The 12,818-nt window shown below is 35.5% G+C and overlaps 2 protein-coding genes across 2 annotated transcripts; one reads left to right on the top strand and one right to left on the bottom strand.

The window, feature by feature from the left end:
* Nucleotides 1-764: 764 nt before the first annotated feature.
* LOC128892820 (serine/threonine-protein kinase fused-like) lies at nt 765-4,970 on the bottom strand. Its single transcript, XM_054153383.1, has 9 exons — nt 4,511-4,970; nt 4,281-4,394; nt 4,061-4,209; nt 3,823-4,002; nt 3,610-3,760; nt 3,327-3,523; nt 2,157-3,181; nt 1,473-1,660; nt 765-1,398 (listed from the first exon to the last, which is right to left on the bottom strand). The coding sequence occupies exons 1-9, from the start codon at nt 4,676-4,678 to the stop codon at nt 1,348-1,350; spliced, it is 2,223 nt and encodes a 740-aa protein (XP_054009358.1). The 5' UTR covers nt 4,679-4,970; the 3' UTR covers nt 765-1,347.
* Nucleotides 4,971-5,901: 931 nt separating this feature from the next.
* Nucleotides 5,902-12,218, top strand: LOC128892821 (ras-related protein M-Ras-like). Its single transcript, XM_054153384.1, has 5 exons — nt 5,902-6,045; nt 6,139-6,265; nt 6,533-6,853; nt 7,003-7,319; nt 7,404-12,218. Exons 3-5 carry the CDS (start codon nt 6,664-6,666, stop codon nt 7,491-7,493), a joined length of 597 nt encoding a protein of 198 aa, XP_054009359.1. The 5' UTR covers nt 5,902-6,045; nt 6,139-6,265; nt 6,533-6,663; the 3' UTR covers nt 7,494-12,218.
* Nucleotides 12,219-12,818: the final 600 nt, after the last annotated feature.

The following is a 12,818-nucleotide window of genomic DNA, read 5'->3' as shown; positions in this document are numbered from 1 at the left end:
ATGATTCTTCACATAAAATTGAATCGAAAACGTAGAATAATATTTTTTCATTGAGGCATTTAGTTTCGAAAAAATCGGGTTTGGAAATTGCGTTGGTACCTACCGAATCTTCAAACATGGTTCTCTCGATAATGGAGCCCTCTATGAAAAAATTTTATTCTATATTATCGATTCAGTTTTATGTAAAAAATCACTTCCTTGCCGACTATACTACGATTAGTGTACCTCTTACTGTTTTGAATGCGTATTTATTGTCCTAATTATCCACAATAGGTAAAGAACACAATTTTAACAAATACGACAACCGTACCGTCACCGACTATGGGATCGGTTACGATTACACGAGCGTAATGCACTACAGTTCTCATGCATTCTCAAAAAATGGTGAACCGACCATCACACCAAAAGTAAGTAAATTTCGATTTCTTTCTAAATAAAAAAAAATATATTGGTTTTTTGACACAGTAACCAATAATTAATTTATGATCATAACTAGTTCAAAATTAGTTCACTTATTTTGTTAATATTTCAAAGAAAGAAAAGGTGAAGCTTGGTCAACGAAAAGGACTCAGTGGAAAGGATATATTAAAAATACAAAAGATGTATGAAGAAGAGTGCCACGGTCGGCGACCTGAAGGAAACAACGACTCGTCGGAAGATATATCCATCGATTGGATCTTTAATTCCCTGTAATTACTTCTATTTCGTCTAAGGCGAATCTCCGTATTATGTTTTTGTAAAAGTAATAATGATACGACGTAGACGACGGTGTCGTCGACAATAACACAATGCTGTTTAATAAAAAAATTACTTTCATTTATTTTGTTACATACAAAAATGCGAGGGAATAGAATACTGTAAAAGATATTATATCAGATGATAGGGATCCGTCATCTGTCTATTGGTTTGGTAGTTTAGTGTTGCCGCTATCAATGCACGTACACTTGAAACTGATGCCTCTGCACCAATCCGTTTTACTATACTGTTCACATTTGATTTTGTATATTTGACACATCTTCCTCAGCTAATTTCAGCTCTTATCGTAGAGTGATCTTTAACTGTAGACTGCTACGCGTAGTAATTTGCATAACCTTTAGTTTGATAAAAGTTTTTCCACAGATTTTCAAATTTATTCATCGGTGGTATGATGGTGCAAATGTGTTCAGGCATATTTATAAAATATCATATATTTAGATGTTTTTAAAAGGAGACGTTGCAACATGTCAAAATCGATCAGCGTCACCTCACGAGAAAGAGTTGGGTTATGTCAACGGTCGTGTTATTCAAAAACAATAACACGTAATCCCGCATCGTCAGACACGAAAGTGTCAATGGATACGTTGCTCCTCATTTTTCGTCACTCAGTTTCTTTATTTCGATGACTGCATGTTTTGCGGCCTGAAAATATCCCACGTATATGATCTAAAGTTTCCGTTATAGTGAATTTTTTCTCCAAGCTATCTATTACTTACAAGTCTTACGGTTTGGTCGGGATCGGATACCATTAACTTCTCTAATGCGTTTCTCAAAGCGTAAGTCCAAATATTTACCATATGCCTGTGCCAACGGCAGCCCAATAGTTTTATCAGGTCACAGGTTCTCTTTCTAATTACTTCCTCGGAGTGCGTAACCAATTGAATGAACTGTTTATGCGCATGCCCTTTCATGAAAAGTACATTTTATTCATATTAATCTAATATTAATAAGAATACAGGCTATTCTTGCAAAGTAGTCTAACCAAACTTTCTCTGTGTAGACGGTATCTTTTGGACAAGGTACTCCTTAGTTTCACCCAACATTGCGATTAGCTTCTTCGGAAATGGTCGTTGGTGTAGTTCCTTGGTCATAGAGACTGGCGTTTTCTTTATTAACCGATAGTATTAAACTATCCTGGTTTTGTTCAACCGAGCAATCATAACTTGTATTTGTAACCAGTGAACCACAACATGAGCACTTTTGTTATAAAAAAAAAAACCAAGCTACAATGCTGGCAAAGTGTCGGAGTATCTTATCGAGAGGATACATCTTCCACCCAGAATTCCCGATAAGAATTTCGCCTCTGCAAAGCTACTCTATGATAAAATTAGCAGAGAACGACAAACCGATACGAGCGTTTCTTGGTAAGAATAAACGATGATTTACGCCGTGAAACTTACACGACATCGACGGAAATGACATGACTTGTTTGACTAGAGGATCTTTTTTCGGGTTGCATCGCAATACATGGTTGAAGATCGCAATGAGATCCGCAACTAAACGTGGCTTCTTTTTCTTCAAAAGCAACAATTGCTGTAGAAATGCGAATCCATTCACGGTAGAAATAGCTGTACAAAATTGAGTGATAAATTTGTGCCGAGCATGAATCAGATTACAAAGTAGTAGCACCGAATATTCCAAGGTCTGTAGTTCGTCCGAGGTCAATTTAGACGCCAATCTGGTTTTTGCGTTTGACGGATCAAATTTTTCGTGTGACTCCGGTCGCTCGGACATTAAAACTTTTAAAGCGTAGACTAGATTCGGTACAACCTTTACGTCCAAATATACTCGTTGTATCTTGAAGAGAATGGGTCGCTGTAGTCCAAGAGCAAATGGCAGGGACAAAAGACAAGCAATGTATTTGACAACTCGACAATTAACCGTCAAGTTTTTCAATGGAGATATCAATACCGAAGTGCAGTTTTCTTGTAGTAACGAGTCTAGTTCGCCGTTCATTATTTCCTCCATTGATTTTTGCAAAAATACGACCCATTCTTCGGTTTCGATTGGACTTTCATCAGCTTTCGGATTCCAATCGGGTAATCTGTTATTATGCAAATCATCGTCAACCGCTGAATTATCTTTCCCTGGATAAGATTCGTGTCTGTGACAATAGAATGCTTCAGTCTCTGGTGAAACACCTAATTCCTCGAGACTCGACGTATCGTCTTCGGGATCAACGAACCCGTTGTTGTTTATTGCTTCTTCAGTTTCTCGGTTTTGCATTTGTCTTTGTTCAACGCAATGACACAACTTGGTACAGTCTGCGAACACGTTATGCGCTAATGATGCTTTGAACGGTCCGTCGTGTTTGCAGGACAGACTTTTGCTTTCCGGAATTGACGTAAGCGGTGGCACGCGTTTACGATCTGCCATTGTATCCAGAGCTCTTCCATACACCATTGGGACAGTGTCCCGTAAAAATCTGTGTCAATACGGAACTATCGTTAATCGAGATTCATGTCAATATACAAACTCGTTCATATAATTCGTATGTGCACATAGACGTATGATTTGTAGTCGATGGAACTTATTACTGCGCGAAATATGTTCTACTGAATTATACATACTTAGCCTGCGAATCGGTAAGATTCGTATCGATATCGTGCAGTTGCGTATGCTTTTGTTTAGCTTGACTTGTCAACACAGGTGTAGCAAATGGTGTAGGCATAGCTCTGTTGATATTTAAAAGAGATTTTTCGAGGAAAGGATGCTCTATAAGAGCAGGCCATGTTAACCTTTGTGAAGGATTTTTCTGTAGTAATCCCTATTTACAAACGGATTATTGTCAGGCGATGAAATTCAGATGGAACACTTAGGTAACCAGGAAGATCAATGTAAATGTATTACAACCTGTAGGAAGCTTTTGCAGTTCTGAGACATGATATAAGAATCTGGCCAACTTATTGATTCAAATCTTATCAATTCGATTAAATGTAAAATAGAATCTGTTCGAAAAGGTGGATGACCTTGAATCATTTGATAAACTATGCAACCAAGCGACCTGAAAATAGAATGGTTTGTATACTGTGTATATCAAACCTGTACCTGCCAAATTTAACATACCATAGATCTGCATTATGATCATAAGGATGTTCTTCTATAAGCTCTGGAGCCATGTATAACGGTGTTCCTTTTATAGAAGTTAACACTTGTGTCTTTGTACTCATACTACGAGCGAATCCAAAGTCACATAAGACTGCCTCTCCATTATGTTTAATGAGTACATTTTGTGGTTTAAGATCCCTAAAGGAGGAATGGCTTGTTAGCATTGAAAAATATGCTAAAGCATCAAATCTCTGACCTGTGTAATATTCTTTTGGAGTGCAAGTAGTGGAGACCAGAAACAAGATTGCAAGTTAATTTTTGCACAGTGTTTTCGGGCAGGTAACCACCTGTTTCGTCTAACAGACGGCATAAACTCTGACTGACATATTGAGTCACGACTACTATCTGAAGGAAAAATTCTTTCATGCTATATAACATATATAGCGTTTATATCTGTGTGAAACATGCATCGGTACCTTATTTTTGGTTTCAAAGGAATCGAGCATTTGTAGTATGTTTGGATGAAAAAGTTGACTTTGAATTTCATGCTCTTGGCGTAAGCTTTTCAATTCCTTTGATGATCTGCCACGCTGCATGATAGGGTTCGGTTTGTATCATCATCGACACAAAAGAAAAGATAAGAAAGTATAGAAAGAAAGGAACGAGAGAAAACGCGAATGTCGATGCTCCACGGATATCTGTTTACCTTTTCGATTACTTTGTAAGCTACTGTTTTACAACCTGATCGAGTAACCGCTTTGTATACTCGTCCGAAAGATCCATGGCCCACTTCTTGTAACATTTGGTACTTTCCCGTCGTATCGAAAACATTGCACATTCCTGTTGCTATCTTAATTTGCCACTCTTCCATCATTATAAACACTTATATCGAATGAATTGAAATAGACTACTGCACAGCACAGTATAATGAATAGATACGTACTTGGATAAAGACGCTTTATACATCAATAATATAGGCAAATGTAGGGTTAAGAATTCATTGTTTGGGATGTTCGCGCACTGTAAACTATTATAAGCACAGAATACCAAGATACTCTCACAGAGACGAAACTCAGGCGTTTTTCGGGTTCCGATTCTAAGTACATAAGAGGTGCATTCGATGCATTTAAAAAGGCCATTGCTCGCTAAGCGATAAATTACCAAGTGTTGCTAGAATTATTTAAATTTTTAATTTCTAATTAAAAAGTTAGAAATGAAAATATTAAATTGGTGGTTCTCTTGGTTCTCTTCAGCTATTGGCTACTAGAAAAGAGCAGTCGTCATGTTTGCGTATGCGTATACTTATTACACTACTAAGTGTTGCTAAATTAATAAACATATAACCTTTCCGTACACTTTTCTTAATCTTCAATCCCTTATTTTACCTTAAACCAAACCAAAGTATAACTATTTTACTTTTACATCTTTTGGACGGCATTCATCTTACAGCTAACTTATATTTATTAATATTAATATAACGCAGTCTGAATAACGCAAGTGTCTGGATGAGGAGTTTTTTTAGATTTTGGGATTTTTTATTTTTTGTTTTTTATTCGGGAGTAAGGATAATTACTCAACTATAATTTAGGAGTTGAAGTTGTATTTGCTCTCAAACATTCGTATTAATAATTAAAACTAGTTTTTATTCATCTGACTTGATATTTTCCAACGAGGAAAAGCTTTTTCTTATATTCTCTATTTTTTTTTTTTTTTTTTTTTTTTTGAACACATAGTACCTTATTCATTTCTTAAACTTTCAAGTAAATTTTAACTTAGACTTTTATAAGGCTTTATCTTTCTTTAAAGTAATACTGGGCTTACTTTAAAGTAATACTTTTTAGTTTGCATATGAGTATCTTTCCCCTTCCTCTCTTACCATTTATTTCTTACTTAGAAAAGAAAGAAAAATTTATTTTTTTTTTCTTTTCGTCATGTTTGGGAACGAAAAATTTGTAACCTCACTCGTTCACAGTACATGGACAGCCTATCTTTTACCCTTTCATCTAGCGGTGAAAATATCGAACTAATCAGAAATGATTATTAATGCCCTCGATATCTTAACTCCCAAGTTTGTCGTGAAATAGTTCTTACATTTGCTGCTAGATAGAGACTCACGCCTATTTAGATAACTGTAGAAGTATTTTAGAAGCTAAATAACTTCCTAGCCGAAGTATAACCTTTTAAATTATACAATGGAATCTCTTGTATAATTTAGAAGGTTATATCATATTTGATCAAACCGTTAGTCAACTTCTTATTTCTACACAGTATAAACAGTTTAAATTGAATCGAATTTCCCTCTATATTTGCTGCTGGTCCTCCTTCTCTATTTAGTTCTGTGGACGTGTCGCATATGGCGCAGTCGGAGGGCCTCGGTAAAATCTCGTGAGATGCCTATCCGTAACAGTGGCTCAAACTGACAGCTGGAAGATCGTGAAGCAGGAGTGGCAGATCATGTAAGGTGAGTATTCTTTATTTTGTCGATGAATAGATTAGTTTGGTACATTCTTAGGAAATATCACAGGCTGTCAGGGCCTCTTTATACGCCGGAAATTTCTCATCTAATTTTGTCTTGTTAAGTGTAATTGACACACACGCTGAATGTTATTTTTCGTTTCACGAGTTCATGTAAATGTATTTGTTAATTCTGTTGTTACGTTGAAATCTTTAAAATATTCGTGACAGTATGTTGCCGATGTTATTGGTCTAATCGCGTTAATCCTTTCAGGGCACTTTGGCTAGATAGCAAAGCTTGACAATTTACAAGAGACAAGTTGCTAAAGACACATTAAAAGAGTTGACAGAATAGGCAGAAGAAGGAAGAGCAGCGGGGGAGGGGGTGGGAAAACAAAAGGCGGTATGACACGACCTCCTAATAATGACAACCTTATGACTTTCAAGTTAGTCGTAGTTGGTGATGGAGGTGTTGGAAAGAGCGCACTCACCATACAGTTCTTTCAAAAGTTATTTGTCACTGATTATGATCCCACCATCGAAGACAGTTACATTCAACATACAGAGGTAGATAAACAATGGTGCATTCTAGATGGTAAGTAAACTTTTCCCTTAACACATCACCCGCTTTGTCGCATTCAACTCATAGAATTGCTATCTGCTATTTCTTGGATAATGCTTGACACGCTATACTGAATGCGTAACACATTCTTACGTGTACAAAGGTTTATTTGTATCTAACAGTGCTAGATACAGCTGGTCAAGAAGAATTTAGTGCCATGCGTGAACAATACATGCGCAAGGGTGATGGGTTTCTGTTAGTGTATTCCGTGACTGACAAACAGTCGTACGAGAATATCATGAATTTTTATACCCAAATACTTAGGGTAAAAGATAGAGATGTGTATCCAATGCTTCTGGTAGCCAACAAAGTTGACTTGGTACATTTGAGAAAAGTTACAGAGGAACAGGGAAGGGAGTTGGCGCATCGTTTGGGTATACCTTACATTGAAACTTCTGCCAAAGATCCGCCGTTAAATGTAGACGCAGCATTTCACGAGGTAGGGGGTTAAGAGAATAGGTGGATAAGGCCGATACAACAAGTTGACTAGAACAGTTAAGAGGTTTGAATAATTTTGTCCTAGGTTGTTCGTATAATCAGAAATCAACCTCCGGCCGAACTGGAAAAGAACCGGCGGAAACGGAGACGTTCAGGGAAATGTAATATTTTGTAAATGTTGAAAATATCATGCAAGTATCGGAGGTTGCGGTACGATCACGCATCGTCTTTCCGAAAAGTCACTTTTCCTTACAAAAGTGAAACATACCTGCCAAAACGAAAAAAAAAAAAAGAAACAAACAGAATGGGTCGTCTGACTTCCATCGTATATAGGTTACTATGACTCGTTTTTCTTTTTCTTTTTTCATTCACGTATAATTTCATAGTATTAATGAACGTCGAACGATTGATATCCCATCCCTGTATAATAAGTGTACAAAATAGTAACGATAAGTCATGCATCGATCGAACGAAAAACAATGCCAACTATCTCCAAGGATGCGACTAGATTTTTTAAAAGAAAACTAATTCAGCATCGGTTTAAGACTAAAAAAAAAGAGAGAGAATATAGAAAAATTCGTCGGAGATATCGACTGTTCATCGTCTTGATAATACGAGACCGCCATCTCTATACGCGCGTACACATCAATTTTCTACCATCGACTAAACACTATGGAATTGAGCGTTTTTTATTGCACGATGCATACATAATTCTATAGAAAATCTTTTTACTTCTTCGCGTAAGATCTCGTCATGAAGTGACTATAATGGTTTCGTATACCGACTCAGCTAATTTTTTAAACAGCAGTCGAGAATCATAGCTTTAAGCGTATTTATTCGTATTTCATTAAATTAAACGTTTTCGTCTTCTGACATTATTTTCTTGTTGTGATATATTCTATGACGCGCACATAGTCTCCTCGGAACAAATATTTTTAAAACTTTCGTACTACAATTTTTTTTCTTTTGTTTTCATATATTTCACGTGAATACTTTTTATATTAACCTCTTGCGCTGCCAACATTTCCTCGTATTTGATAGTTAGTGATACAAACAGCTTCTAATATTTGTTCTATCACAGCTAGTTCGCACTTAGAAAAAGAGTATTTTTTAGTTTTTATTATATTTTCTTCTCAAAATAATTTATTACTTACGCGTATCGCGCGACATTTTCAACTCCCGAAGAAAAATCTCTCGACGCCCGTGGCATGTAATAACAGTGCACGAGGTTAATGCATCTACATATAATTTATAGTACAAACTTGTTGTATTGAATTTTTTTTCCAACGACGTTTAAAATTGTTATGTCAACGAATTTCGGTTCCATCAGTGATGTGCATATGAGGCGTTCGAAGCCTAACAAGTAATTAATATTCTGAATCAAGAATAAAGTATTCGATGCGAGGCAATATTGCCTCTGGTATTAGATTATCGGCTTTCGTGCATACAGAGGTCTGATGTAAAACATCTATCACGATTCGAATTTTCGAAGTAGTACATACGTAAAATATTGATTTTAGATGGCCAGCGCCGCAAGACTAGTGCATTATTAAATAGCTCGCAAGGGAAGTTGGGCAATTGATACGCGCCGACAAATTTGAATTTTTTTCCAGAAATAAAATTCATGGGAACCTAATCGCAGTGCCCTTTTCCATTTTTACCCGAAAACAGTTTCAGGTGTGGAAACACCGCTTTGAAATAATTCTGGTTATTCATTTATATTTATCTGAAAACGTAAGAGATATCGATACAATTTAATTGTTTTCAACATTCTATAACACCGTGGTAAGAAATTAAAAAAAAAAAAACATTAATTTTGATCATATTTCCTTCACCATGAATCTTTCCACCATCAGCTGCATAAAGATTGTGTTCGCGATTTTGTGGGTGCTCCATACTGTACAACTTTCGTCTAACCAATTTTTTTCTATCTGTTATCAACTTTGAGTTAGTGTGCAATATAGATACGTATCCTTTATTGTGTACTGAATGGATAAAAATTTCGGTCAGAATCCTCGACTGAAATTTGAGAAAATCATAACACTTGATTGGGTAAAAAAAAAAAGTTATACATGTCGAATTGAGTAATCTCCTCCTTTATGAAGTCGGTTAATGAATTTCAACGGGAAACAGTGTGTTTTTGGGACGAATTTAACAAAAAATATAAAACTATCGGAAAAGTATTTTATAGCTCTTTTTGGACGGAAATATACGTAAAAAGTTACCTTATCTTCCACAATTCGTAGTTCTCCCAATTTACAAAAATGGAAAAAAGATTTTCTTAAGAATTTGAAAGTAATCGCCTGTTGAAAAACATTTAATCTTGTATCTAAAATTTGTTCAATACCTTTAATGATACCAGAGATATTAGCAAAAATATAAATAACCTGAGTTTATTATTTTGAAGGAATCTCTTAAAATCGTCTTTGAATAAAAATGGAAAAATTCACTGCAATTGGGTTCCCATGTACTTCATTTCTGTCAACATACAATTTTTTCGCCGTGTATCAATCACCGAACTTCCCTTGTCAGTTTTATTTAGGAGTTGTGCAATAAACAAAGTATTGCTTTCGTAACAAGTACAAAATTTTATTAGTAGCGTGTTATTTCGTGTTCGCTAATGTTTAATTTGAAACTTTCGAATTCTATCAAATACAAAGCCTGAACTTCGATTATGTCAGACCTTTTTATATATATTAAAGAAAATGATGCCATGGCCTATATTAGTATTTAAATGTAACAAAATAATTAAAAAACGAATTAAACAAAATATGTGACCTACTCCGAAGCAAGGTGACTCATGGGTTGAGATCATGATTTTTAGTGGAAACAAATTATACGAAATAATTTAAAAAAAAAAAAAACAATGATTCTCCTTGGCATTTCGGATAAATCGAGTCTTATTCGATCTAAAACGCAGTCCTCTTCGGGTTAATGCAATGTAGGGTCTAGAACAAATTTTATACTAAACGAGAGTTAAAACAAACAAGTGTAAGTGGTATAATATGCAACGCAAATAAAATTTAAAAAAAAATACGAATGGGAAAGGAAAGAAACGTACGAATGTCTATAAAAATTTGATTGTTAATATAATATAATATGGCTAAGTACATACCCGGACAACGATCCGTTAGTAAGTAAAATGAGTTCGAATTTTGCTGTGATTGTCAAGGAAAGTCATTGTCTTTTAATAATACTCCGATCATTTTCCACGCGTTAATTTTTCAAAAATGAACAAAATAATGGATGCCAAAAAATTGTTTTTGTCTATATGGTGTTTCCCTTGGGAGCAGGTCACATACACGGGGATGAAAGTCGTAGCGGGGAGATTAATTTTTTTTTTTTCTAATTTTGAGAAAAACCTTTTCCTTCAACGAACTTGAATGTATAGATTACATCTATGCGTACTAGTAAATACTTTAAATAAATTTTTCTTTGTATCGCTATGGTTTTTATCCCCTATGTACGTTTAAAAGTACATTCTAACGCGAGTGCGCGTGTAAATAACTCGAGTGACTCGTGAAACTTATCGATAAAACGAAATAGTATAAGGAACGTTCCACTCGTTGCCGCGCGCTTTAGTAATAATTAGTTCGAGTTATTTACAGTATGCAAAGTATGCACGATAACGCGAGATAGTAGGAGAGGGTTTACAATTCGCTCCGAGATTGTTGTTTACAGTTGTTTCCGTAGCGGGTCGTGTTTTTAATTTTCATTTTTCACCTTTGTGCCGAAACTTTTCGAGCTTTTATTTTACTCGACGGGGTTCAATTAACGATATCACGTATTAGCATACGCACAAAGTGCTTTTCCTACGTGTAGGACACAGTGGGAAACTGAATAGTAATTTTAAACGGTACGATACGATACGTAAAACGTGCACAAAACGTGTTTGGCGAGATCGAGTAATTCTAACAGTGAAATATATTTGCCTTGAGATAGAAATATAATCTGTATTATCAACGAGTGAAGGCTATCGACGGAATTTGTGTAGTTGCCATACGTAGGAAGCTTCGATTATTATTTTTTTTTTAATAGCGCGAATGTGTCGACGTATTTTATATTGGATGATAAATCGAATGTTCGATAGCGTTCGTCGTTATCAACATAGACACGTTTGTCCGTGCGCAACGAAATATTACCGAGTTAAGAACGAAACACTAAAACGATGCATTTTGCTCCGTTGATACTTTTGTTTGCTAGTAAAGAGGTTCGTGAAATCGTGAACCGTTATTTTAGCCAATTATATTCTCGCAGATTCGAAGAAAGCTCAATGCGTAGTTTAAAATTGCACCGCACAATTAAACGAATAACGATTGTATAAATTTAACCGAAACGATCGCACGGTATAGCGAAATTATAATTTCGTATGGGGTTTACTCTAGAGATGGGCGAAATTTAAAGAAATTCTATCTGTTATTATAATAGATCTATTTATTCGTTCCAAGAATATTTATTCGGCGAATAAGGATGCCTTAATCCTTTCAATCGTCGAGAAAAGAAAGCGTCTTTATTCGAATAGATCTATTCGAAAGCTTCGAATACACTTCGGTTAGAAATTCAGGTAAAGAAGAAAACCGTACTGTAAGCTGGATTGAATGAAACAAGTAACTTTATTCGATGAATAAATCATTTCGAAAGCTTCGAGTGAACTTTGAATGAAAATTCATGTAAAGCTGATAACATTATTTTAAGCTGCAGACGAATCGTTTGGCGAATGAATAAAGTATCTTTATTCGTAGAATGGATCTATTCGAACGCTTCGAATAAAAATTCAAATAAAAGTGTAAACCTCACTTCAAGCTGGAAAGGGTATCTTTATTCGTCAAATAAACACATTTATTCGTTATAGGTTGAAACCTTCGAATTAGCGATAAAAATAAAATATCTTCGTTCGATGTTTTATTTGAACAATTCTTTTCACCTAAATAATGCCCAGCTCTGGTTCATAGTGCAGGACGCGCTCGTGAATTTTATCGTCATACGTAAAATGGACAAGTTGTACTCGCGAATATATCTTAATTTCGCGTGTCCGTAAAATCTGTCGATATTTTGTGGACGGTTGATTTAATTTGTATACCACAGTGATTTTATTGTTCGCGCGAAACAATACTGTTTAAACATTTCCCTCGCCAGTTGAAATGAATCGCTGCTTCTCGAATGCGTGCGCTGTTAATCGAAATTTTGTTGATCGTACTATTAACATTTAATAGGTACCTTATACAGGGTATTTAGCTATAGGTGTGCGTCCTTTGAAAGTGACCATAAAACAAAACCAAAGAATATTGAAATTTTGTGTTTGGCTTTGTGTCCGAGATATTTTTTATCAGAGGGGAATAAAATATTACGGATACTTTGATAATACAGTATTGTCTCGAAATAAGCAACTCTTTTCCGCCTCGAAATAAGCAACTCGTTATCCTCACCTCTTTATTTGAAGTCGTCCGCCGAGTGAGAGATACGAAAAGATGTGAAAGGTCCGTGAAAACGAGAAGCCATA

This window comes from Hylaeus anthracinus, unplaced genomic scaffold, assembly GCF_026225885.1.
Source record: "Hylaeus anthracinus isolate JK02 unplaced genomic scaffold, UHH_iyHylAnth1.0_haploid 18772, whole genome shotgun sequence".
Lineage (NCBI taxonomy): Eukaryota > Metazoa > Arthropoda > Insecta > Hymenoptera > Colletidae > Hylaeus > Hylaeus anthracinus.
Note: the sequence above shows the minus strand (reverse complement) of the source record. Positions and strands in the feature narration are given on the sequence as shown.